This window comes from Strix aluco, chromosome Z (genome assembly GCF_031877795.1).
Source record: "Strix aluco isolate bStrAlu1 chromosome Z, bStrAlu1.hap1, whole genome shotgun sequence".
Classification (NCBI taxonomy): Eukaryota; Metazoa; Chordata; class Aves; order Strigiformes; family Strigidae; genus Strix; species Strix aluco.
In genome coordinates, this window is record NC_133971.1 from 91,418,131 (window position 1) to 91,445,750 (window position 27,620).

Here is a 27,620-nt window from a genome sequence, read left to right on the forward strand (position 1 = left end):
TAAGCCTCCATGGCCGGTGGGGTCAACCCAGGTAGTCCTTGCATCAGTTGAACCCTGAATTCAGGTCACTAGGGTGATGGCCTGCAGTTACCATTTGTCCCAGAGTAAAGGGAAGAAACTCACCGTACTTTGAGCCTGCTGTGACGCTCTGGGACAGGGATGCCTGTGGCACCAAGGGATCAAACATGCAGAGGTGCCCAGGGGGTTACTCCCTACTCCCCCCAGTGTTACCTTCACCTCTAAGTACACTTCCACAGCTCCATCCCACACACCTTCCCTATTCTGGGGGTTCTTCCTCATCACCTGTGTGATTATTCAGGCAAGCCAAGAATTTACTCCAGTGAGTAAAGGTCTGCCAAACTGGCAACCTGAATGCCAGTGTCATCCAGACCACTGGCAGATCAAGGGTGGGAAACCAAAAGACTTGGATTTTGCACAGCTCCACTGGCCTGGAGCTGGATTTGTGCTGTATTTTGGGACTGTTACGGCTTTATACTGAAAGGGGGGGGGGGGATTTAATCCTTAAAATACGTGTTGGGAATCTTTTGCTGGTTGCCCCCAGCCCCAGAGAGGGGTTCCTCACCTCAGCTCTGAACAGCAGACGCTGGACCCCCAAAAATCTCCCTCGTAGGGGCTGCGCTGTAAAATGGATAAGGGGGGGCGTGGGGGGGGGGGGGGGGGCATGGGAGAGGGAGAGGTTGGCGTGGGGTGAATACCACTAACCTGAGCCTCACCTTCTCTTTTTCTCCCCTGCCCCCATCACTGCTGCTGTTGTGTCAGGTAGTGGCACTGTTGAGTACATTAACCCAGGGCTGAGCACTGCAGCCACACCGAGTGTGTGTCTGTGTGTGTGTGTGTGTCTGTGTGTGTGTCTGTGTGTGTGTGTCCGCGCCTGATCATTACCATTTATTCCCCCCCTACACACCCCTCAAACCCCCCCTCCCCCCAGTGCTGCAGGGCTCCGGGAGCGAGCGAGAGAAACAGAGGAAAGAGACGGAGCCATCAGCCCCCCAGATCTGCTCTAACAAATCGCCGCCCCTTGCAGGGAGGGCGAGGGAGAGAAGGGGCGGGGGGGGGGGGGGGGGGGGGGAAACAACCAGACCGAAAGACAAAATAAAAGACAGAGAAAGGAAAATCCAGCGGGGAGCAAAAAAGCAGCCCCCAGACGCCCCCTTCCCGAGACTGTACTCTGACCGAAGGCGCTGGGGAGGGGGGGGGGGGTGTGCCACTGGGTGTGTGTGAGCATCGATTCCGTGCCCGTTAGGAAAAGGGGGTGTTGGTGGGGTGGTGGGTGTCCCCCCCCCCCCCCCCCCGCCTCCCCTTTGCCCTCCCTCGGCGCGGCCCGGCGTGGGGCGGTGCGGGGCGGCGCGGCGGGGGGAGCGGGGCGGCCGCAGCCCCGCAGCCCGCCGGAGCTCCGGCACCAGCACGGGCCCGCTCCGGAGACGGGAGAGACGGAATAAAGGGAACAGCTTCCTCGCCGCCAAAGCAGCCCCTTTTCTCTCGTCGCGGGGTTTTTGCTCTTTCTTTTTTCTTTTTTTTCTTTTTTTTCTTTTTTTTTAAAAAAAAAACTCCTCGCCGGGAAAAGCAAAACCGAAAACGCTTTCTCCCTCCCCCCCCACCCTCGACCCCCTTCAAAAGGCCCCCAAACAACCAACAACAACAAACAGAAAGAAAAAAAAGCCCCCCTCAAAAAAAAAAAACCAAGAAGGAAAAGAAAAGAAAAAGCGAGAGAACCAGAGAGACAGAGACAAGCTCCATCGATTTCAAATCTAGGATTTTATCCAGTGCATTGATTTTTTTTTCTTCTTTTTATTTTTTTCCTCTCCCCTTTTTTTTTTTTCCTCCTTCCCCCCTTCCTCCTTTCTTTTACCCCCCCCCCCCTCCTTCTTCTCCTCCTTCCCACCCCCCTTTTCCTTTTCATTTTATTTTGGATCCTGCTAAAATTAGCCGGGACTGCTCTGGGTGTTGCGTGTTAATTTGATTTACTCCGGGATTCCGGCTTCCAAGACGCCATTTTCCCCCCTTTCTCGCTCTATCTCGCTCTATTTATCTATCATTTATCTATCGAGCTATCTATCCGTCTGTCTGTCCGTCCATCTCCCTCTCCCCGGGTGCCTTCCCTCCTCCCCCCGCCCTCCTCCCTCTCCGCTCTGCGTGTGCTGCGCGGCCGTGCGCTCCCCTAATCTGACAGATGAACACCGCCATGGGTTTGCCGCAACACAAGCAAAAGCACCTTTGGGGGCTGTGGCGAGGGATTGAAACCGGGATCTAAAAGAGAAGAGACAAGAAGGGGGGAATCCGAGGGAGGAGGAGGAGGAGGAAGAAAGAAGAAGAAGAGGAAGCTGCTAAGAAGCCCCCACTGCCGTTTTGGGGATATGGGTTAGTAAACGGGGGGAGGGGGGGGGGAGCAAGCAACAAAAAACCTGAGCCATCGAGGAAAGGTCTGTCTTGATGATCCGGATTGCAGGAGGGTCTTACCCCTCTCTCTTCCCCCCCCCCCCCCTTTTTTTTTCCCCTCTGCATGCAAAAGTTAATGTCGTCTCCTTTTTTTTTCGTGTTGTGACTTTGCAATGGCGCGGAAAGGGCTTTATTTATTGGGGGGGGGGGGGCGAAATATTTCTCCGCTGTGCAATGCCTGCGAGTCCTCCTCTCCCCCTCCGACCCCTTCCCTCCCCATGCTTTGTGGCTGGTAGGGGGGGTGTGTATGTGTGTTATGGGGGGGGGGGGGTGTGGGGTGTGTGTAAAACCGTGTTGCTGGAAAGGGGTTGAAATTTTTTTTAGGAGTTTGCTTAAATGTGTTTACCCCCCCCCCCCCGATGATCTCCCCCCCCCCCCCCCTTTTGGTAGCCTATATGTGTTTCCCCAACGGTGCCGGGGGTAGGTGGCAGCTATGTGTGTGCGCGTGGAAAGGAGGGGAGGGGGGACACCCCCCCCGCTTCGTAAATTGCAGGTTAAGTGGAGCTAGAGAGCAACGTTGTAACCTTATGGGGATTTTGTGTGTGTGTGTGTGTGTGTGTGTGTGTGAGTGTGAGTGTGTGTGCGTGTGCCCGGGGGTCCGCGGCGGTGCTGGGCATGGGGAGGGTCGCGAAGGGGGGGCACACCGCTGCCCCGGGGCGACCGCCGCGGCCCCGCGCTTGTTTTGACATTGAAAAGGACACGCAGCCCCGAAAAGCGGCAATTTGCAGGAGGAAAGAAGGGGGGGGGGGGTATGGGGGAATGAAGCAGCGGGGGGAGTAATTAGCAATGCGGGACCCCCCCCCCCCGCCCCCCCCCCCTCCCCCCGTTCTCCTTGCTCGGTGGCGAAGTGAGGAGCGTTAATAATGGTTATTAATTAGCCAGTGATTGGGGACCCCGGTTGCCCCTCTGCACCCCCCCCTCCCCACCCCCCCGGGTGAAAGTGGAGTTCAGCTTTGGGCGTTTTGAATATCGCCGATATTATGGGGTGTGTGTGTGTGTGTGTGTGTGTGTGTGTGTGTGATGGTTTTGGGGTGTGTGTGGGGTGGTGGTGTAAAACGCAGCCTGGAGCCGCGGGCGGCTATTGTCAACTCCAGCCCTGGCGCAAGGCTCCCTGCCCACCTCCGTGCACGCTCACTCACACTCACACTCACACCCCTTCCTCGCCGGGTTTCCCCGCGAAAATCAGGTTTCCCCGCGAAATCAGGTCCCGTGTCGTGTCCCCGTACACCCCCCCCCCCCCCGCGCGGCGAGGCGGGGGCTCCCTCCCTCCCTTGTTTCCCGGTGTGTGAGTGTGAGCGTGAGTGTGAGTGTGAGTGTGCATCACACCGGGCACCGGCGGTCCCCGGCGCTGCCTGACCCTGCCTGCGCGTATTTATGTGTCTAAAAAGGCAGTTGAGAGAAGGATTTCCGATTCGTTTCCGCTTCAAATAAACGACACTGATAATCTCGGGCTTGACGCCTGATGATGCTAAAAGGCCACTTCGCCGCCGGGAGCCGGACCCTGGGAGCGGCCGCCTGTTGGGGGGGGGGGCGGACACCCCTGACACCCCACACGCCCCCCCCGCGGCGGGCAGGTCCCCCATCCCGCGGTTTGCAAGGGGACACGCGTGGGGATTCCCCGCGGGGGAGGAGGATATGGATATGGGGGGGGGGGTGTGTGTGCATGGTATGGCGGGGGGGGGGGGGGGGGGGGGCACTGGCCCACCCATCCCGGCGTCGTGGGGGTGTCGGTGCCCCCCGCCCCCGGGCTGGGGCTGAGGGCCGGGAGGGCGGCGAGCGGAGCTGGGCACTGGGAGGAGTCCGCCACAAGCGAATGCGGTCGGCGGGGAGGGATGGAGGGCGGGGGGATTGGGGGGAGCCGGGCAGGGCTTCTCCCCCCGCAAACCGAGGTGTTTCATTAGCCGCCGGGCCAAGCCGGGCCGGGTCGGGGGGGGAGGAGGGTAGGGGGGGGGACGACGAGGGGACCCGCCGTGCTGCCTTTATTTGTCCGTCTGTCAAACCGCAAAGGATGTGCGAGGCGAGCAAAGCGCTGAGCCTGCTAGTCCTCTGCTGTCAGGGAAAGTAATTTGATCCTTTTCGTATTGACAGGAGGATTTCAGGGGTAAAGGACTGCTGGCAAATCCAATCCCGCGTTGAACATTATGGACCCAAATGGGAACAATTATTGATCCGACAGCCCCTGCAGCCAGGACTAACTTGGTGCAGGCTACAGTAATGATATAATCAGCCGGCTCACGTTAGGCAGTGATAGCACGAACCTGAGGAAACAAGTGTCTAGGACCTTTTATCGGGAGAAAGAATGCCTATCGGGGAAAATGTGCAAGTGGCTGCTTCATGCACACCTTCCTGCGTTTCCCTGGCCTTGGCTGAGCTCACTCCCTTGGGTCAGAAGCTCCTTCCACTCAAAGGAGAAACTTTTTTCATCTCCATTTGGTTTTTAGCTGAAAGGAGAAAAACCCCTCCAAACAATGAAGTTGTACTTTAATCTCTGCTCTTAGCTCAGAAAGGTTATGTAAAAACAGGGGGGAAAAAAAAAAAAAAAAAAAAAAGCAGCAACACTCAGTGAATGGAGACTTCTCTTCCATCTCTTATTGGCTTTGGGTTGGTTTTGTTTTTTTTTTTTTTTTTTTAAACTTCTCAGACTCAAAGTTTTAATTGAAACCAGAAATCTATTGAGAAGTAACTGAGCCAAGAAAACCTCTGTTTTCTCTGCAACTAGGGATGGGGAATAAATAATTTTTTGCTGATGTTATTTCAAGTTGTTTGAGCTCTTTGGTTCCTGCCAAAAAGCCCAGCATAGATTATTAACACATTATCATTTTAGGAGGATGCACTCTCTGAAATGTAATAAAATGGTGTGTTAGGTTTGTGCAGAGCCATAAACTATGCTAGTTGTTGGCAAACAAAAGAAACAGTGGCCATGATTTATTATTAATAATAATCATAACTGAGCTATTTAGCTTGACTTGATATTTACTGGGTTTCTCTACTGAGGTTGCTCAGTATCATTTCCAATAATGTACTTTGATTAAGTTGGGAACTGTTCTTTTTTAATAACTGCTATTGCCATGTGCTTAATTAACTCAAGGCGTTGAATGCTTGAAAAGGTCCGACCATCATTTTTTGTCTTCAGATGCTGCTTAATCTTCTCGTCTGGTCTGTTTTGACCCATCCTTTGAGCTCCTTTTCCCCATCTCTTTGGTGTAAGTGCCAGCTTACCAACAGGACTCTTGTTTTCCATTACAAGATTTGGCTAATCCCAGTTTCAGTGACTTTTTTTGCCCTCTCAGTAGGGCTCAACTGCTTACACATAATCTTTCCCTTCTGTTTTCTTTCCCCTTTGGACAACACCCTCCAGGACTGAAAAACTCTTGCCTTGTGCTCCGAGACTTGCAATTACACAGCAATTTTGACTCTTGACCTAACTAGTAGCAAGAAAGGCTATTGTCTAATGAACCACGTAAAAACTGTTCTGGGATCCAACAGATTGCTGTGATGGAAATGAAAGCTGTCCCAGTGAATTGATGACTGATTTGTTTAACCATATGCCTAGGCGGTTTTTCTTGCTCCCCGTTAACTACCCACCTCTGGGGTATCTGTGATCTGTGGGTCTGCAATGATGTTGAAAGGCAACATTAATAACTGCCAAAATGTGCTCCATGATGCATGGCCCACAGTAGGGCCAACTGAATAGGGTTTAAGCCATGTTCATAAAATTCAGCAGGTCATTTTTGCCTACCATAACATGTAGGCACAACGGGGTTTTGAGTGTGTAAGTGCCACATTTAAGCATGCATTTGATGATAAGGACAGCAAATCTATGCATAAAAAAATAAAAAGTGGTCAAATGAAATCCACGGCAAAAATCTAGCCTCATTGCTGGGAAGTCCAGGCACTCTTTGGGCAGCAGCAATCCAAGGTTTAGAGCTAGTCCAAAGCCTAGCAAGAAAGGGGAGAGTCTGTGGGAGAACTTTAGCAGAGAAGGTTCCCAGTGTTTTGCTGCAGGGTTTGTGGTTTCTACTGGGACTGGTTTTGCTGCTATTATAGGTTCTGTTCTCGTTACTTTCTCTCTTTCCAACTTGATAAAAAATAAGAGTTTCCTTTCCCGTTATTACTGTTGAGGAACTAAAATGACTCATGTTTTTAGGAAATCGTCATCTTGATTAAAGATGGGCTTTAAAACCCCTCCACTCCAGGTTTTAGCCTGGGGGGAATGTTGGACCTGAAAACGATTTCCAAACTGTTGAGGTTGGGACTGTTTTGCCTTCTGATATCGGCATGAAATCAGGATGCAAGAATGCATTGTTAGCACAGTTGAGTCTGAGGTGTGCTCAAACCCTTAGAGACAGTTTATTTCTCCTTCTCCCAACGTGAGGGCTTCACTTGATGTGGCTTCAAAAGTTCACTGCGTCTTTGGACCTGTTTAGAGACCTGCTGGATGCTGAAAACCAGTGCAACTCCCCAACAGGCACCTGGATTCTGCATTCATGTTTAACTGGTTGTGTAGAGAGAAAAGAGAGGGGGATAAATACATGGGGAGGGGAAAAGAAAAAAAAAAAAAAAAAAGGAAGGCAAAATTGTTTCCTAAATTGAGTAAAAGCAGGCAGAGAATAATGCATCTTGTCTTTCAGAGCTGAGGAAATGTGTGAAGGAAGTAGGGTGTGGTAAATTCTGTTTATCAGCTCTTGAGAGGGAGCAGAGTTAGAGGCTATTTTGCCCTTTTGGAGTGGGATTTACTTTGCAGCACAGATCGTCCAAACACAATGATGAGCTTTTACTGTAAGTGGTGGAACAGCTGGGTATGATAAGCAATCTTCTGGCATTATTTAATTTAGGCTTTTGTTGTCTTTTATGAAACTGAAAATTTCGAGGAGATCTCAGGTTAGTTACCTCTCTCTCCAAAAGGCCAAATTGAAACTCTGGGCCTCAAACACCCTGAGGATTGGGAAGATTTGTTCCAGGCTTGATTACGATCTTTATGGCTCTAGTTTACTTCCAAGTCTAGCTGGGGAGCTTGGCAAGGTCTCAGGCCTCTGTACCTCTATGATATTTGCCCGGCTGCTTGTCCACTGAACCTGTGTGCCATTGTCAGTGTGTGATGATGACCCTGTTGACTTTGGATATCAAGGGGAAAGTGATGAGGCTGAAGCAGAGGTGACAAAACAGGAAGGTGGCCAGAGAAGTACTCTGTGAATACGGTCACTGGTATGGCTCACAGATCCCAGGGTCAGGTTTACTCTTGCTTATCAGTGGGACAGTGGTGGGGCTCGTGTACGTGTCCATCCAGCACAGGGCCCTTGCAGGGAAAAAAGGAGCTGTGCAGATGATAAGGATGAGCTTGAGTTGTCTTCCCTATGTAGGGCTGGTGAGTCTGAATCACTGTTTTGAAAGCAAGCTCAATGTGTGGAAAAAACATGCAGGAGGAGACCGATTTCCATGCAAACACGAGGTCTGAAGGTGGTGGCAAGGCTCTGACCTGCCCTGGTGAATACCAGAGCACAGCATGGCCCAAGGCTCGGCTCTGCAGTGCATGATATATTGGGATGTAAATGTCTGGCAGAGTGGGGTGCTGGGGTTGTGGATAAATGCCATTGTGGGGTGACTTATTTAGCTTCTTACTGCCTCTGAAGGAGTGAATTCCTGTTCCTGTGAGGGTTGTTGTGCAGTCCTGGGCTGTTAAGGGCTCTATGAATGTGTCAGTGATGAGAGCAAAGTTTCCTCTAGTACGTAGTAGTACAGTATCTCCTGTAATAGTGCTTGGGAAAGCTGTTCAGAAGAATGTGTGGTAGGCAAGCATGGGGTAACCCAGGGCTCACTTAAATACCTCAAAATTAGAGATGGGTTAAAGATCGGAAGCCTGAGGTTTTATGTTACTTTGAAATTTTTGTTAGCCTTAACCTTTAAAACTGAGAGATATATATGTATACAATGAATCATTCTGTTTCTGTCGTGGTATTTTAGCAGATGGAGAAGTTGGTTTTGAGATGGAAGGAAGAAAATGATGATACTCAGACCAGAGGTCAAGCTGCAAGGCATTACAACCATGTCTTTCCTCAATATGAATCCACATATCCTGAATATCCTACTGATGAGATTTCTAAGACTTGGACACTGACCTAACTTCCCCATGTGTTTCCAGACCCAGCGTATTCTAGAACAACACTGTGATCCATTCCTACCTCTCCCTGAGTCTTGCTAAATTTTTGGCTTTGGAGAATGCAATGAGGTTTCCACTGAAACTCCTCTGAAATCCTATTAGTTTGCTGGACAAGGAAATCCTTCCTGTAGTTTTTTCTTTCTTTTTTTTCATTTTCTTTTTTTTTTTTTTTTTTTTTTTTCCCCTCTCTAAAGCCTTCCTATGGAGCTCTATAGCGGGGATTCAATAGAATTCTGCACAGGGGAATAATTCTCTGCTGAATTCTTCAGTTCTTTTTCAGAAGGGATCAAAGATGCGAAGCTTAACTGGGGGGAGTTTAGTAAGTGTTCAGACAGGATTGTATACATGTAAAGTGTTATAGCAGGCATCTGGGCAAAGTGTTATTGTACATGGCCATTGTTCCTAAGCTTGCAAAACAGTTTAGAATATTAACCCATATATTCACATCCTTGTAACTTCCATAAACCTTCACCTAATGGGCTGAAAAATGTCATGCTTTCTCTTTGCTTGATGACAATTTTCTTCCTGAAAGGTTGAGTAAATTCTCTCCAGCTGTCAGTTCCATTTTTTTCCCCTCCAATTTATTCAGAATAAGTGAGAGTGGGGGAAGAAGAGGAAACACTTTTCCATTTTAAATTATTCTAACCACATGCTTTTAACCAGGGCAGCAGTCTAACATGCTGGACTTTGAGCTGATAAATAGATATAAACATAGGGCTTGTTGAAGGCCTCTGTCTTTTGGTGTGTGAGTGGAACAGAAAAATTGAGTTCATGTTTTGTGATGCCATGACACATTAAGTGTCATTGTAGGCATCCTAAAGTCGATGGAGATCTTTTTAGTCTGTTGGCTTAAAGAGAGAGGCACTGTCCCTACGAATCCTACTGGATAAGTGTCATAAATGGCATTTGCTATAGGTGTTGGTTACATTAGATCCCAGTTCTGTGTCATAGGAGGTAGTCACAGAAACACAGGTCCTGCTCCTCCATCCTGTTATCAGAGTTGAAGGCACATCTGCTCTTAAAACATGCTGCCTTTTAACTGTGGCTTTCAGGCCAGGACATTTTCTTCAGGTTTAGTTCAGTGAACAGACCTCCCAGGGTCCTTAAGGAAAACCTCTGAAAAAAATATTGTGAGCAACCATTAAAATAACAATAAGCTGCAGCATGGCCCTAGGTAGGAACTGGGACCCTATTCAAACCTACATCCATCTCTAACTGGGCAGCAGTGGTGTGGATGCCTCAGTTCAGGGGTCTCTTGACCCATCAGAGCCTACAGACCAAACCTTACTTGGTTGGGACCTAAGTGAAGGACTCAGATTAGGAGATGGAGACCCATATGTCATCAGTGGAGAGAGAGGGCACCCATGGCTGACTTGATCTTGGATTCCCCCAAATTCTGACCCCATCCCAACCTTTAACATCCTCCTGAACTCAGTGGCATTACAAGAGAATAACAACACAAAGTCCTGGTCCTGCTTGAATAGGGATTTGAGTCATGAATCCGGTGCTCACTATCCTATTTGCTGCCTCGGAGGGATGCCTCACAAAGAGCACAATGAAGTGGTTCAGCTGGAGAGGCCTTTCGGGCGTGCAGGTACTCAGCAGACTCTTATCTCCTGTCTGACTCAACTTCTCCCAGCACTTCTGTAACCGCTTCCTCTTCAACCTCATTAGAGGCAAAGCTACTCCTTTGCCCACAGGAGCTGTCGGTTATCTTGCTTTTATTCTTGGCCTCAGGTCTTTCCACTAGCACGCTCCCGACTAGTTTATGCCTCTTGACGTCGCTGTCCCGGCACTGTGGGCTGCTCTTTGCCCTGTGCACATCCAGCCACGTCCACTTGTGTCCTGCACTGCTTTTGCCTCCTGCTTTTTCTTCTGCAATCCATGAGGCTTTAAGGGTATTTCTTGTTTTGCTGACCCTGTCTCCTCCCTCAAAGCCTAAAGACTGATATATTCTGCAAGGCAAAGCAGTCTCAATGCCTTTCTCTAAATACCCCAAATTCTTATTCTTCTTCTTGAATGTCCCATATATGTCCTCTTTTCCCATAGTCTCCCCTTGATGCTGGGGATGCTTGGTACATTATACAGCACCAAGAAAGACACCACTGCTTGCTCAGCATGGAAACACACAGTGCAAGCCTGCATGGACAAAATCCAACCTTTTTTATTCCTAGTCTCATCTGAAGCATGCAGAATTGAGTAATATGGGATGTGTTGTTTGTACAGCCTCTAGACTGGGCACAGGATAGACCCTGGACCAAAGCCTTTTTGGTCCTCCTTGTGCCATCACTTACAGCTCTGAAGAATGGATGCTGAGCCAAGACCTGGTGCATTCCCTATCAGATGTGTTGTTTTATTTTATTTATTTCTTTGTTTTTTCCTGAAAGGAGGGAAAGCTAGTATATTCGGCACTTGTGCAAGTGAAAATAAAATAATGAAGGAGGGGGAAAAAAGAAAAGGAGGAAGGAGGAGTCCTGTGGCAGCAGCAGTAAATAAAAACAAACCTCTCGTTAATGATTTATATAGAGAAATCATTTTCTGCATGTTTCAGGGTGCAGAGGGAAATGTTTGATCATAGGGAGGAGAGATTATTGCCCTACCACAACGGTGTTAGAAGGAGGCTACTGTGTCTGATGGCTGCTCTCCAAGAGCAGAGTCAATCTAGGAAAGTTTGGTAACACAGATGATGGAATTGTACAGGGTTTTGCTTTCTGTGGCTGGTCTCTGTGCCAATAACCTTTCCCTAAACACCCATAAAACTTTCCATTTGTAGCCTGGAGTGGCTGCCACTACCTCCAGGATGGTGCGCTTGGCAAGAGCTGGCTAGAATGGAGTAAGCATTTGAAGTCCCTTTATGTTGCATGTTGACAGTTTTCCCCAAGGAGTTTTATGGCTGTTGTTAATGGAATAAGTTTTATCCTTGTAGTGGCACACACTACTGCACCCAGCAGAGTGATCAGGGTATTCTCTTGAATCATCTCAGGAGTCACCTTTGATTACACATTATGCTGAGAATGATGATGCTTGGTCTGGGAGCTCAGCAGCCTGGAGTTGACCTGTCATAGTCAAATCTTCTGGCTTGACTTTTTGTGTTGTAATGAGCTGGAGCACAGTTGGCATCTCATGCTGCTTTCTAATGTCCCAGAGGCCTAATCTTCACAAGGGTGATGGGAAAAAATGACACACCAGCTCTTGATTTCATTGTGATCAAATGCTATTCCTTGATGTAAATCCAGTGAAACAGGCCCAGCTTTAGAGCAGTCCTGCAGCAGCGTTTGTCTTGGAGGGCACAAGTGGGAGGAGGTTGGTCCTTTAAAGACCAGAAGTCAGCATGAGGAGGTGTTTACTCCCTTCCCCAACACAGCTTTAGGTTGTGAGTAGAATTATAAAACCTTGGCACAGTTCTCAGGCAGGAGCTTGTAAAAGTCCTTGAGCAACATGATGGACATCTCTCCTCCTACTGCAGATGGGTGCTTCGCTATGCTGGCTGTTGCTGCAGCTATACCTTGGGCAGTACTGGTTTTATGGGCCTTGTGATTTATGGCCGTGTCAGTTGTTTAATCATTCAGTTGGCCCTCCCTTCAGCGCTGTATGATAGTTAGTTACTTACATAAAAAGGTGACTATCTGATCTAATTATGGAGTCTCAAACCTAATTATGGAGTCAAATATGATTCCATAATTTACTCTTAATGTCTCTATGTTGAGAAGACAGATACACACATGTGTAATGTGCACACTTACATGCCTCCGTAATTATGGATATGCTTGGGCTCTCATTTATTTCTGTCTCTTTATCTTGGGGGGATGCTTGCAGCCTCATCTGGCTGTGAGAGATCTTCGGGTTTTCTTGTCTTTTCCCCTCCAGCGTGGCTTTTCCTGGCTCCCTTTGCCAGACTTGGGCACACCGAGGCAGAGCCATCAGTCAGTGTTACTCAGTCACGCTGGTGGAGGTTCAGAGGGCTGGTAGCACTTGGACTCAGGGCAATCTGATGAAAACAGGTGAAGATTACATTTCTGCTGTTGTTCTGGTAATTGCCATTAATCCTTGCTCCTTGTTTTCATGTGGGTAGACCACACCTGGGAGAGTTTGCGTCCTTTCCCTTCAGAGAAAGTCCTCACATAACTCATGCAAAATCAGAGGCAGAGGTGGAAAGACTGGAACAAAAGCAGTGTTGGAGATGGGGGGACCACGTGGAGAGGAACCACCTTTCTTCTTCTAATTCACCCTATTAATGAATCACATGCCTTAGTTAGTTATTTTTAAAGATAATCTGTGGGTTACAGGCATTCACATATGGTCATTCCACTCAAAATTATTCTTATCAGTTGAGGATCTCATACCGTATCTGTTGTATACCCATATCCACTTTATACGTGTATCTTATAGATGGGAATTCTAACAGTGTGTTTAAAATTGTCATGCAGTAGTCACCAATTTGCCCAGAACTGGAGATAGAGGTTAAATAATACATCACAGAAGCACACAGAATGGCTGGGGTTGGAAGGGCCTCTGGAGACCCTCCAGCACACCACAGTGCTCAGCACAGGGTCACCTAGGGCAGGATGCTCAGGGTTGTGCCCGGTTGGGATTTGGACATCACCAGTCCATCTCTGGTTCTTTATTAAGAGATGATGTTCACTTGTTTTGCTTGAAGGGGAAATCCTTCTGCCTTGTTTCTGTCCTGATTGACGCAAGGCGGGTGAAAGGGAGAGGGTGTTTCTTATGGCATCTATAATGTGGACGGAAAATAGCTGTCACAGTCATTTTTCCAGCTCCCTGCCAAAGCTGGGTGGTTCTTTCAGAGTATCATGGCCACAGGAAGTAACTAAGGCTGTGGTCCAAAGAAGCCATAAATCCAGGGCTCTGAGCAGCAGATTAAATACCCTACTGGTGCATGATACTGATTCAGTATAAACTCATTCTCCTGGTTCAAATTTGTTCCAAAAATTTTTCAGTGACTTAATTTTATCCCAGCAGACTTTGTATTGCATCATACTGTGTCACTTGTCTGCACCATGCTGGCTTTATGGCTCACAAGTTTTATCCATACTCTGGGACTGCTTTTAAGGTGGCATGGAGAAAGGCTTCACCCTCATCTTGTGTGCTCTGGTCCACTCAGTAGAGGTGTGATCAGATCCCTGCTCCTGATCTGCATCAAACTTGTGCTGCTGGTGAGCTGGCAGTGCATGGACAGTGCCTACAACCGCTCTTGAAATTCCTATCTTTTTGGCAAAGCAATAATGAAGAAAGAGGTTGCGGCTTTTTTTTGGCTTTTTTTTTTTTTTTTTTTATTCCTAATGTAGGTTAACTGAGTTCAGTGCAGCCTGCTGCATGCCAGGCTGTTGGGTTTTTATGTCCCATGATGGATTCTGAAGTTTCACTGACACTTCTCATAAAAGCAGGTTTCTGACCAAAATTTTCCCTCGGGTGTAATGTGGGTTGTCCATTGGCCTCTGCCCCAGAGGCAGCTGCATTTCAGCAGTGGCATATATAATCAAGGAAGCAACTCGTGAGTCTTTGGAGTGAAAGGTGATATCTCATCATTAAATATTGCTGTATAGTCTCCAGTGCTTTGTGGTGAATGGTTTTAAAAGGATGGAGTGTAAAGAGGCTTCCAGGATTTCTGATATTTGTCAGAGATTAGGGATTTAACTGTATGTCACATGAGAGAACGTGAGATCCAAAGGCAACATGATAGATGTGGCATTCAAGAAGATGTGGGATCCACTTCACTATGACGCTCTCAGACTCGTGCCTCAGTTTCCCTTCACCTGAACCTGTTCAATAGAATTTTTTCTGTTTTTTATCTTAAGGCATTTTGGACTCTATAGATAAAATGAAAGCAGTCACAGTAGCTACAGTCATGTCTGGGATTAGCATGCTATGGGATTCAGGCAGCATCTCTTAATGTTGCTTCAATCTCTCTGCTGGTGCTCCCGGTGCTTGAGCAAATCAGAGCAGCAGCACAAACTTCTGGGCAGCTGAACCTGGCTTGCTTGAATTGTCTAATCAGTGTTTGCTTGTTACTAATGTGGTTGCTCCTGTGCATGAGACAAAAGCCATGCCAAGTGTTATACCTACTGTCACTTCATAGAGAATCTGGAATAGGTGGATGTCTTCCCCCTGCTGTGGGCTCTCACCTCTATTTTTGTCCTCAGCAAATTTTTATTTTAATCACTTTATAGCCCTGGTATCTGAATACTTGCAAGCATGAGTAGTTGCCCGAGGCAGGAGAAGGGAGGGTATTCAGAACCCTTAATGGGAGGCATCTAGTATGACCCAAAGGGAGGTCTTGTACTTCAGGCCTTTGCCTCCAGAAGTGTGTTTGAGGTGCCCAGAGGAGCTGATAAGAAACACGTGAGCAGCCGTAGCAAGGCTGAGCACGCAGGCATTTGATTATTTCTCAGTACTTACCAGAGGAAACGTGAATCTCTCCTTAATTAAGAGCTAATGCCAACTTCTGTGAAATTTGTTGTCATTCACCTGTGAATTATCCTCCCTAAATTTAACCTGACTGCAGGAAGCCTGCTAGCGGTAACACTTTCCTCTGGGAGCTTAATTCGGATGGTAAAATGCCTCTGCATTTGGATGGTAAAATGCCTTGTTTATTGAATGGGACTTGATGCTGGTGAGTCTCGGAGGCCTGGAAGGTCAGTTTGGGTGAGCACTTAAAAGTCTAGACAGACCCCATCTCTTGGGCGTTTAAAACAGATCTAGACATCTCCTGGAAAATACACTTCCTCCCTAGGTTTCCAGATCTGCACATTGCCAGCTAAGGCAGAAGAGCTGCTGGAGGAAAAGTGTTCACCGCTGTCCCTTCAGCGCTTCTGCTGGCAGGCAGTCTGCAGAGGGGAGGTGGGGAGGTTTCCAAAAGAGTTTACCCATTTAGAAGCCTGAAGTGAGGTTTCCTAATTAGTCAAAGCGCAGGTAGCCTGCCCAAACAAGAAAGACCAGTATAATGTCCCTGCACCCAAGTCATTTAACTATTAACCCTGGAGGAGAGTAAGGAGATACCTAAAACAATGACCCAGTTAATTCTGCACAACCTTTAAGTGCAGGGTTATTTGTTGCAGGTCTGGTGATAATCATCATCTTGAGGATCTCAGCAGAACAGGAGGCCGATATTTTTAAGTGGGATTTTAAGGTGGATGTGGCATGAACTCACCTGACACTAGTGTAATGCAATGACTTTATTCATCTATTGTTTGTTTCTACTGACCTGGAGGCACACAGCCAAGCAGGGATGTGTGTTTGGGCACCATGACCCAGAGCCTGGGTCCAAGACCCATAGCCAGACTTTGGAGCAGAAACCTGGCTTTTTATTCACCCTCCATAAAACATTACCCAATGACTCCAGACCTGAAAGTCCCTTCCCAGCTCGGAGCCAAGAGTTTTATTTTAGCTCCCATTCAACGTAGGCTCCCAAGCGGGTTGGTTCATTACGCCTGTGGCTGTGGTCCCTTCCCTTGGTAGCTGTGGACTCATTCTGCTGCCCTGCCTGCTGAGCTAGATGCTGTCAGCCAGAAGTTTCCTCTTTTTTACCAGCATGAGAGAGGTTAACAGCCTGTGGGCGGAGGCCTGCACAGAGTGCCCATTGTACATGCGTGCATACCAGAGCAGTAACTCCCTGGAATGCTGCACCACCGAGCTTTTACCACCTTGTGTTTGTGTTGCAGCCCAGGATTGTGTGTACATTGCGTCCCTCTCCAAGGAGATTAACAATGTGAAATGGCAGATAAATAGGACAGCCTTTTTTTTTTTTTTTTTTTTTTTAATTCTTTTTGATTGGACCGGTTGGAAGAGGAAGGTAACCCTGACTCCCATCACCTCCATAGACACAAAGGAGAGGTGAGGTGCAAGGCTGGTCAATTAGGTGGAGCAGCTCCTTGCAACTGGGTGGCTTTAATGTACTAATTGCGTTAGTAATTAGTGAATACCACATGGTAAACACCTGGGTTCAAAACTATGTAAGGGCATTAACTAACCCACCCTACAATGGGTTTGAATAAGGTAAGCATAATCCTTGTTTCACAGGTGGTGAAATGGAGAGGCTTGCTGACCGCAGGGTGAGTCAAGGCAGGCGTGCAGGAGACCTTGGGTCTGTTAGTTCTTAAATGAGACCAATGCCAGCAGATCTGGGAAATTAGTCTCCTTCCTATTGCCAGAAGATGTGCAACTTAAGCGTTTTTATGGTGCACTTTTACCTACTATGAGCTACAGAAACCACCTCTAAGGCCAGATGGCAGTTCAGGCTCCATGATTGGTTTTTTTTTTTTTTTTTTTTTTTCCTCCCCTGCTTGGGCTGTCAGCTTGTGCTATTTATGGGGACTTTATCTGAATTTGTGTTTGCTGGGACCTGGGTGGAGGTCACCCAATGATTTCATGGAGCTCTAGGATGCTCAGGACTTTCCATGAGTAGCCATATGTTCCAGGGTCAGACAGGTGACCCATGGCCATAGTCCAGTGGAAATGTGGATATATAAATAATAAAAAGTTCTTGTTATTACTTCTTTTTGAATTTTAAGTTTGTGCAAGGTGTTTTTAAAAAGCAGAAAGAAGCCACTGGTACAAGGACATGTGATTTTTCTTGGTGAGCAGTGCTTTAAAGCAGTCTACACTGATAATGCTGTTACGATTTCGTGATAGGTAGCAAGATTATTTTTGTTTCTCCTTTATGGTTTGTTGCTGCTAAGAATGACCAGGGGAATCCCTGGCTGTGTTCAGATCTTGCTTGCAGTTTTTCGAGGGGTGGGGTTTGTCAGTGTAGCAGAGCTCATCTAGCAGGGAGCTAGTGCTGAAAGAGTAGGTCTGCATCCCCAGCACCTACTCTTGGCAGTGCCTTCTTGTTTCCTTCCCTGTATGCCAGAAGTGATACTCCCCTGACCCACCAGGGAGCTGTTTCTGCTAAAGTAGCAGAAAATACCTTTTATTTCTGTCTGACACATTTCTGCTAGTTTTGTAGCCTCAACTGGCTTGCCATGATGGACGGTGGGGAGTGGCTATATGGGGGATTTTAGGGAGAGTGTATGAAAGAACCTCAACACCTTTAAAAACACCCTACGTGTATTTTTTTTTTAATCAAATCTTTCGTATTTGGCTTAGCCTTTCTATGTCATTGGGCGATACATCTTTTGCCTCAGTTGAACATTCATAACTTCTTCCGTTAACTTTGGCTAAGACTTTGCAAGGTACTTGAACACAAGTTCTTCCATCTCAAAGGGTGGAATCTGAGATGTTTTAAAGAAAGCCCATATTTGAAAGGATAAGAGTGCAGTCTTCACTTCAGTCAGCCCAAGCCTTTGCCTCAGAGCAGTGATACCCAAGGTCATGGGAACTCTGGAAAACATTGAGTTTAGATTTCTGCCATCCCCCTCAATACTCAGGTCCCTGATATGCCCTGCAAGAGACTCAGGTAGATCCTCCTGCACTTCCAGGATCCCAGGGAGCATGTTGGGCTGCAGACAGTGGGTGCCTGGCCCAGTGTGTAACAAATGATTCATCCAAAGCGGAGTCCCCTTCAGAATAGCTGGCAGCTGAGGGCATCTTTCTCTTGCCTGGCAAGTGGGAAAATAGGGAGTTTGAAACTCTTCTGCCTGATTCACAGGGCAACACCATGTTCTCTGTGCTCTGAGCACTGGATTATTGTTTAACCTGAGGCAAACATGTGTCTGCCTCCGTTTTTTTTCCTTCTAAAAAACCCTATGACAGTGAGCATTATGAGGTAAAGAGGAGGTTCATGGGTGTGGAGAACTGGTTGCCCCCTCGTTTATTTCCCAAGTCTACAGTTGAAGGTGTTTGCATTTATACATTTTTTTTATATATCCATTTTCATCAATTCAGCAATATACATGGCTATTGTTCCTTGCTTTATGATACCAGATCCAGCCCTCAGAAATGCTGACCAGCCTTGGTTCCCATTTTGCTTCAAGAAAGGCCCTTGAGATGCTGCAGGGGAAGCCCAAGCGTGCCCCATTTCAGTCATCTCCACACTCCTGTTTGATGTGTGCGTGCGTGCTAACTTCCTTTTTTTCTTCTCCTTTCTTTTGACAGTGGCAGACTTGGTCTCTTCTGAGCTCCTTGCCGCCTCTGGGCGATCAGGACGTTGAATTCGGCAGACAGTTACCATTCATTCACTGGGATCGTACCTGCCCTTGCTCTCCTCATCCCCTCCTGCGCTCCCCTTCTCTCCGATAAAACTCCAGGGCGTTGCGGTATTGCTATGGAGCCCAGGGAGACTTTGGGCAGCTCCCGGCAAAGGGGGGGCGAGGCAGACTTTCTGCCAGCCACTGTCACCTCCGCGAAGCCTCCGTCTGGCTCTGGCTGCGCGGGGGAGACGATGCTGCCTGCGGCGGGCTCAGGAAAAGGGATCCCGGTGAGCGGCGAGAGGCTGGAGCCTGAGGAAGAGGATGAGCTGGGTTCTGGGAGAGACGTGGATTCCACCTCCAATGCGGACAGTGAGAAATGGGTGGCGGGAGACGGCCTGGAGGAGCAGGAGTTTTCCATCAAGGAGGCTAACTTCACGGAGGGGAGTTTAAAACTAAAGATCCAGACCACCAAGAGAGCTAAGAAGCCCCCAAAGAACTTGGAGAACTATATTTGCCCTCCTGAGATCAAAATCACCATCAAGCAGTCTGGGGAGCAGAAACTTTCCAGAGCTGGGAAAAATAGCAAAGCAACTAAAGAGGAGGACAGATCACACTCCAAAAAGAAGGTAAGTCCTATTCTTTCCCATATTCCCCCTTTCACCTGAAAGCAGAGGGAAAGGGTGGGATTAAACCTGCTCAGTTTGTGTCCGAGGCATAACCTTTACAAGGTTTTCAAAGCCCCGCTTGGCTGTGAAGGAGGTAATACAGAGCAGGTATCATCCTGCACTGCCACGTACGCTGTGGGGATGATCTTGAACTATCCTTCAAACGAACCAATTTGGAAGGGATCAAAAGTTCAGCCGGGCCCCTTCTATTTTTGTGCGTAATTGAGATTTAAGATTAATCATTATATGAGTGATAAATGAAGGAGCCCACTTCTAAACTGCTTTGTGTCTGAGCGCTAATGCTCGAGCCTTTCAGCAGTTAAAGCTTTTGACTACACTTTTAAAATACAGGTATGTGCACGGCGAACAATTGAATCCATTCCTGTACACCGGGCGAAGGGCTCCATTATTCTTGATTACAGCATTGTGCTAGCAACACTATAGTTACGCTTCAGAAAATACTTCCATTATAAGTCTCATTTTCTTCCAGATGCATATCATTTTCTTGAAATATCCTTCTGGAGAGAAATTTTTGGTACTTTAAGTTTGGGTAAAAATTGATCTTCATTCAGTCAAGGAGAGAAAGAGGGAGGGGAAAAGAAAGAAAATCCTTTCTTTGTATGAGCTGTTTTCAGGAGCACCCTTTTGTTTTGCTGTTGTCTTGATTTTTCAGTAATGTCCCCTACACTTAGTATTTAAAATAAATTTAATTCAAGTGTTTTAAGTGGTACTGGTGGGGGGAGGGACACCTGGTGATTACTCATGTTATTGTGTGTGTAGTGGTGTTTTCTGTCCTAGGTGTTAGACAAAGGAGCTTTGGTTGGGGTGAGGTGTTACCACAGTGCAAATACCTTACCTCTGCCTCCTTAGTAACACATGGGCATCATGATGAATTCAGATCGGAACCTGGATTTGATGAAAGGCTCAGGACTATCTCCAAAACCTGGACAAATTCATCAGGGATGTAGGCATCCACTGGTCAGAGCTCAGGGCATGACTTGGCTTTTCTGCTCGTGCAGCTTGGATCCCTCACTATGCAGAAGGTCCTCACTTCTCCCATACCTTATACACTTGATGGATGCTCAAAGGGCTTCTTGAAGCATTGGAGAGACTAATTGCCAATGGCTCTCCCTGGAGAGAGTCTCCTTGGCAGACTGACTTAGACCAAAATTCTGATGACTTTAAATCACTTTTTGAAGCACCAACATTTCCCATTGACTCAAGGCAGAGCCCAGGGACATTAACATTGCTCAGCCTGAAAGTGCTTCTATTAGAAGCTGAATTTGAAAAAAAAAAAAAAAAAAAAAAAAAAAAAAAATCAGGGGGATTTTTTTCTTAGAATCTTGCTATATGGCATACTCCATGTGCTTGAAAAAAATAGCTCTTTTTAACACAGCAGAGGTTTGGCCCTATAACGCACTGAGAATAGATTTTCCCACCTATTGAGAAGGATGGGCTGTCTTCTTAGCACCAAACAATGTCTTATTTCCACTTCCCTTTCCTCCCTGAATACTTGCAGAGGCCTCGGGGGAACTAGTGGTTGTGTGAGACCATGCTCGGTTACAGCAAAGGTGTCACAAGCAATCCCTCCATGGCCATACAGGAAAAAAAAAAAACAAACCAACTTGCAAACCACTGCCTACTGTGCATGGACCGTGGAGAATATGGCTGCTTAGAAACTGGTGCTTTCATTTCTATTTATCACCCAGTCACGTTCCTTCATGTGGCCATACAAAAATGTCAAAAAAGTAAAGCTAACTGTAAGGAAACTATGTGCAAAAAACCCAACCCCAACAAGAACCAAAAAAGCACCTTGTAGTGTGGTTACATTCAGGGTGAGACTTTAATTGCAGAAAGATAAGGAGTTTGAAAGAAGCAGATCATGGCCCAAACGTGGCTGCAACCAGCTTGCACTTGTGCTGTGAGGTCCGAGCTGGCGGGTGCTGTGTTCACACCCTCTTCACAGGCTGGAAGCGCTTTGGGACAGCACTGGGCTAATCTGGCCATTAAAACAAAACAACAAAAAAAACCCCAAAAACCAAAAAAAACCCAACCCAGCAGGTGGATGCTCTGAGCAGATGGGGAGAGGGCTGCCGCAGTGGCGCATCCATTAGCATAACACCCAACGGCTGCTGCGCAGCAGCTGCTGAGCCAGGGCCAGGGCAGAGAAGTCCCCAGCAGGGATCTGGAAGACCCCAGTGCTGTGATCCCAAGGGGTCTGATGCTTGGAGACCCACAGCCTGCATCACCGGGGTGGTAAATAACCTGCATCCCTGCAGCCGAAAGGATTTCGCACACAGCTGCCTCTTAGCTCAGGAGTTGCAGGATCAGGCCTTGGCTGTGAACGTCTCATATCAAAGGGTGATGAAAGGAGAGAGAGGTTGGAAATCGGTGGGAGAAGGGTTCCAGTGCTGGCAGCGTGGTTGCTTTCATGACCGATGCGTGTGTCTCATGGCAGTGACAGAGATTTTTTGAGGAAGATAGGAAACAGCAAGTTGAAACTCAAACGGAGCTGAAGCTGTCTGGCCTACCTGTGGGCTTCCCTGGGAGAGAGGAGCATGCAGGTACCTTCTTCATGTATTTGCATAACCATCGAGAGCTGCAGTAGTGGTTAAAAAAAAAACCCCAACTGATTGTCACATTTAAATGATTCTGGTGGTTCTGACAGGCTCTTTGATTGCCCGTTGCTTTAATCAGCACAAACTCCAGAAAAGCAGCTACCAGCAGCAGCAGCAGGGAACAACACATTTAAACCAGTGGGGCAGATTTTCAGCTGGCATCACTCCACTGTCCTCTGTGGATTTTTGCCAGGAGTTTGGCCCAATGTATACATTTTCCCTTGCGCGTGGGAGCAGCACCATTATTTGAGTTTACCACCTTGCTTATGGATATATATGCTGGCCCCTCAGACCTGTATGTAAGGTTGGAGACCTGGGCATAACCTGAGCTGCTTGTGTCTTGTGTCTCTGGCGGGTGGGAGCATTTGTCCTGCACCTCATGAAGTAGCACCTGAATTTATCTTTCCCCCTGAGGACGACCGAACTCTATCAGGACTTGAAAAATCACTTAAGTTTGTTGCATAATAATTTCAGCCACATCTCCAGTAGTCCCCAGTGCTTTGAAATACCACTTCAGCATTCTTGCAGGAGTTTCAATACACATAGCACAGAGGGCAAGTAATGAAAACATGGAAGCAATTTAAGTAACAGCATGTGGGTACACAAAGGACTGGTAGCGCCAGCAATGTAAGAAAGGGCTGTGAACTGGGGATATAGCATTTATTCAGTGGCCACTTAGGGAGGAAGAAGATATGCCTGTTCCTAAGCTTTCCACTGCTCTGCTAATTAGGCAACAGGGGCTAGTGCCTGATTTCTAAAGCTGTGGTCCAGGGAGTGGGGGTGATTAGTAGGGGGCTCTGTGGAGAGCCACGCTGCTCATATGCCGAGGCCTGGGTTTTTTGCCTTTGATTCCAGCTGCTACAGTATATTAAAAGATGTAAACATACATTAAATACTTTCCTCATGTTGCTTTTCCGTGTGAGCAATTGCCCCGGGGATGTTATGCGATCATGAATGGGAGGGGAGGGAAGCTAGGAGAGGATCTTGCTGGGTGCGGTTGCTGATGCCCCGGAGCAGGGAGGGAGGCAGGGGGTGAGAGAGCATCAGCGTTGGGAACCTCTGCTCTGCCGGCTTGAATGCTTGGCTGCAACCCAGCAACTTTTGGGGTTTCTTTTAAGTCATGACCATGCCAAGTTTCACATCAGCTTCCCCTTCTTGAAAATAAGAGTGAAGGTAGTTTCCTAACCCCCTTCCCAGGGCTGCTCGGAAGGTGAATCGTAGCTTGGGCTGTCCGTGTGGCAACTGTGCGGCAGTTGGAAAGTGCACAAATGTTCTGTAAGCGTCTGCTCTTATTTCAACCCTTCGGCGCCTGGGGATGGAGTGGGCTGAATCCTTGCCACTTCTAAACCCACAAATGGCTCCATTTCATTTAGTCTGATTGGAGAGGGAGGGAAGAAAAAAACCAGGAGCCCAAAGGATGTCCTGCTGGCACGCTGGCAAGCCCTGCAGCCACTGCTCCCCCATCTGCAGCAGGGCTGCTTGAGTCCAGCATCCTCAGCGTCACTAAAGGTGTCTTTTCCTTCAGATAAGGAAACATGCTGTCAGTCTGGAAGGGCACTGAAAGTGTGGCACCAAATGCAACAAAGCAATCCATCAGCATTCCCTGCCTGTCATGTAACATTTAACAAGCCCCAGATGAGCAGTATTGCAGTATTTCCCTGGTTTTGTTTTATTTCCTTATTTTTTTCTTTTTTTTTTTTGTTTTTTTTTGTTCCCCTCCCTGCATTTGCTGCTCTGTCTGTTTTCTTGTGTCTGCAAACACTTCATTTTCCACCCCCTTCTTTCTTTAAGCATAGCCTGACAAAGTTTCTTTGGAGCTTCCATCATATGCATAATGTCCTGCTTCGGGGGATGTAAACTCATTTTTGTTTTGTAATTATTATTGCACTGGGGTTTTTTGAGAGCTTGGGATGGGTGAATGAATTTTATTGCTGAGAGATAAGAGGCAGCAAGTCAATTGGAAGTAAAGCTTCCACATGTGCAGTCAGAGGAAACTCTATCCTTGGATTTTCTTGCAACATCTTTTTTTCCTTTGAGTTCCTGTAGGTATTTGCTGTTTCTCTGCAGGAAGCAGTTCTAGCACTTTTTCCCTTGAAATTCAATTAATCGTCTTCCTTCCTCTGCCCCACACATGCAGCTTTCTCCTGTGGTTCGCCTTTCCTTGAGGACTCTCCTTCACGTGCTTTCCCCTTTGCACCCCTCCTTCTTCCAGAAGATCATGAACGCTCCCCCCCCTCTCCCTCCCCCTTCTTTGCATTGCTGACTGCACATTGCACTTTCCCTCCAGGTTCTCATGTGCATCTGCAGCTCTTGTCGGATTACTCCTGTGCTGGACTCCTCTCCCCGGTGATTTGTGTGCATGATCATCCAATTGCTCATAGTGCATGCTTATTCCTCTTCACTAAGGGCATCCCCGTGTGAGATGTCCCCTGAGTCAGCTCTTCATGTTGCGATCCCAAACGTGGCTCGGGGAGTTGATGTAAATGCTTGCTCCCTGTGCTGCTTATAGCTTAGCAAGGAGGAGAAGGCACTTGCACATTTGTGGTGGTACCTGCTTGAAGTGGCAGGCTTTGATTTACACCTTCTTTTTCTTTTTCTTTTTTTTTCCAAAGGAAGGAGCCTCCATAGCTACTTCAGCCTGGACCTGTTTCTGTGCTGGTTTGGTCCCCACTCTTGCTTAGCAAAGCCTTGAAGCTGCTCTAAATGATGCTGGTGGCAGGTACCTGAAGCTCATGCCAGCAGTTTAGACCTCAGCCTCTGCCCAGGTTATGGTAAAGTGGTAGAGCCCCAGAAGTGCCAGCACAGTGGGGAAGTCTCCTTCTAGTTGCGTTTTAGGTGAAACTGGCTTTTGAGCAGCTGAGAGACCAGTTCAGAGCTGCTCTAACAGGCACGAGGCTCCTGGCATTTTTACAGTCTTTCTACACAAACGTATGGCTGCAAAGCTACACAAACTCAACACTTTGATATTCATCCCAGGTTTCTTTTTGGCCAGCTTTTCTTTCTACCACATTGTTGAAGGCACAAGTCAAACAGATGGAGTTTGTTGCCCTCCCACCACAACTACCTTGGGCTCCCCGCAAAAGGAGAGCAGGAATGAATTTCTTTGTAGAAACTTCAGAGTTTAAGAAACCAGTTTTGTTATGTGCTGAGAACCACTCAGGCCTAGGTTAATCTTGGTCCTTGAAGGCACCTGAGGTGCCCAGACTGGGAGCTGAGTCCTCTTGGGCCCCCTAGTCACCTAGAGGAGGTTGGTCCCTACAGAAGTGGTTCAGTCCTCTCTGTAAAGAGCAGGAAGGGCTGGATCCCATCTCTTACCCTTCCTTCTCCAAAGCCTACTGGAGCAGTGTCCGCCTTACATCGTGTCATGGATATTTTGTGACAGGAATAAGGCAGAATTTCTTTTCCAGCTTGGTGCTCTGTCTGAGCCAGCTGATTGCCCATCCCTCACTGTCTGTCTGCTCCCAAAGAATTGGGACTGGTTTTTTTTAATGTAGTCAAGTATTTCTTAAAGAAACAAATGTCTGGCAGTGAAGGGATGGGCTAGGGAAATCTAAGCAGGCTTTTACTACTTAACATGGAGTGCCAAATGAGGAAAGTTTGCTGTATTTGACTAGCTGCCATATGACCAGAGCTTGTGGAGGCTGTCCGTGTTGAGGACAGGTTTTGTTTTGCAGCAGTCACTCCCACAGCTGAGTTTCGATGGCCCTCTGTGACATTTCCTTGTTTGCCTATGTTGTGCCTCTGTTTTCAAACCATGACAAAATGCCCCCAGTGTTGGTTTCGGGGTTGAGAAGATGCTTCAGGGAAGTAACTGGGACCAGTGCAGGGAAGCTAGGGGTCCAGCTAGAGGTCCCGTGGTCCCCACCACCAAATCACAGGAGGGGACGGGTGCTGCTCCTGACAGCCTCGTAAAGGCTTGTCCAAGGGAGTGCACACTGCTCATGTTTCAAAAGCACAGTGGCCTCCAGGCTAGCAGAGGTGTGCTGGAGACATGACGTGCTGACATGTGCACCCAGAGCTGCAAACCTCTGTACTGGTTGTGTCTTCATTTGCAGAGGTTTTGGGATGCACAGGAATGTCAGTCCTACATGCACAGTCTCACGTTCCTCTAGCATCAACTTTTGCATGCAGTGCTCCCTCTCCTCTCCTTCTAGGCATGCCTGACCACAGCTACCTTCTGATTTATGTCCAGCTTTTTCATCTTCAATCCCTTTTTCACACACATGCACAGCCAGCTAGCCCCCTCAGGTCAGGTCTAATTCTTCATGTGTTTCATTCCCAGACTTCTTGCTGCCCACATTTCCCTGCATAGTCAGTGGGACTGACTCATCTTGAGTTCATTTGAATGGAAAGAGGGGCTTCACCTGGTGGCCTCAGCTTGTCTTTTTTTTCTTTTCCTAAGAGCACTGAAACTGTGAAAGTCGGTTTCTGACCACTTTCCTCTTATGTGGCTTCTTGGTGGCTAATGAGGAGTGAACTTGCTGACCAAACCCTCTTTGAAGCCCCTCAGGGGTCCCTTTCTTCTGGCCAGCAAACAATTTGAACAAAGCTTTTTTGAATATCGTATCTCAAAGATTTCTATTCTTACATCAAATCTGATCAAAATTGGTCAAAATATTCCGAAAACATTAAGGAGGGGATCATGCAGGCAGACAAGGAGTTGTGTGCATTCACATGCACACAAACACAGTGTGATCATGTTAGCCCTGTTTCCTTAGGAAAGCAGTCTAAAAATATCCAGAGTAAACATGCATTGGCTTTTCTTTAACGCTGAGACTTTTCCAACTCTTGAACCTTAAAATGATTCCATTTGATATGTGACCCTCGAGGACAAGTCCAGTTAGCTGTGTTTTCGTAAGAGCGTTATTTTCCATTTCTTGCCATGACCTCTAACGTGAATTAGACCAGTGGCTATTGGCTCTTTCATTTCAGGACATGAAGTGCTGTTTCTACATCATGATTATATTTGGACTCCAAGCTGCAGGCGGTTGCTATCAGGAGAGGGATTCTCAAGCCATAGTGCATGTACCAGTAGCAGGACACAGCTTCCAAGTAGCATGGTCAGCCTGGAAAAAACTCTACTTCTCCACAGTGGTATCGAGCAAAACACCTTGTTATTATCTTTTTTTTTTTTTCTTTTTTTTTTTTTTCTGGAGCTGTGAGCTAGCAGTGAAAGGGACAGCGGAAGGGCTAAGGTACAGAAGTGAGATTGCGTATTTGAGATGTGGCTTGGACTGTGGCCACTGTGGAAGACAGCATTGCTGAAGATGAGGACACGGTCATTCAGGATGGACAGTCAACTGCAGCTGTGTTTGCAGAAATAAGTGTGTCTCTACCAGGCTCGTTTTAAGATGATGCCTCATGTTACCATTGTATAGCAATATCTACTGTTGGCAGGTCCTGTATGAAGGCATCAGGAGAGTCTGTCCTCCTGCAAGAAGTTCTCAAGCGCTGTAGAAATAAAAGGAGGAGAAATGAAACCCTCTTGTCTCTTACTACAGTATGTGAAATAGAATAACGAGATTAAGTGACTCACTCAAGGAACCTGCTGCAGACCAAGGTAACACTTAGGCCTTTTTCATTGAGTTGTGGTTGCTTAACCATGACACAACTGAGTCTCTCAGGTGGTAGCCTG

At 47.4% G+C, this 27,620-nt stretch overlaps 1 protein-coding gene across 2 annotated transcripts in view; it reads left to right on the top strand.

Moving 5' to 3' along the window:
* Nucleotides 1–1,943: 1,943 nt before the first annotated feature.
* SETBP1 (SET binding protein 1) overlaps nucleotides 1,944–27,620 on the top strand; it is a 262,168-nt gene continuing 236,491 nt past the window's right edge. For both annotated transcript variants that reach the window (XM_074813701.1, XM_074813702.1), the window contains exons 1-2: nucleotides 1,944–2,379; nucleotides 18,668–19,328. In XM_074813701.1, coding sequence (XP_074669802.1) covers nucleotides 18,837–19,328 — 492 coding nt within the window. In that variant the 5' untranslated portion in view covers nucleotides 1,944–2,379; nucleotides 18,668–18,836. The remainder of the gene's footprint in view (nucleotides 2,380–18,667; nucleotides 19,329–27,620) is intronic.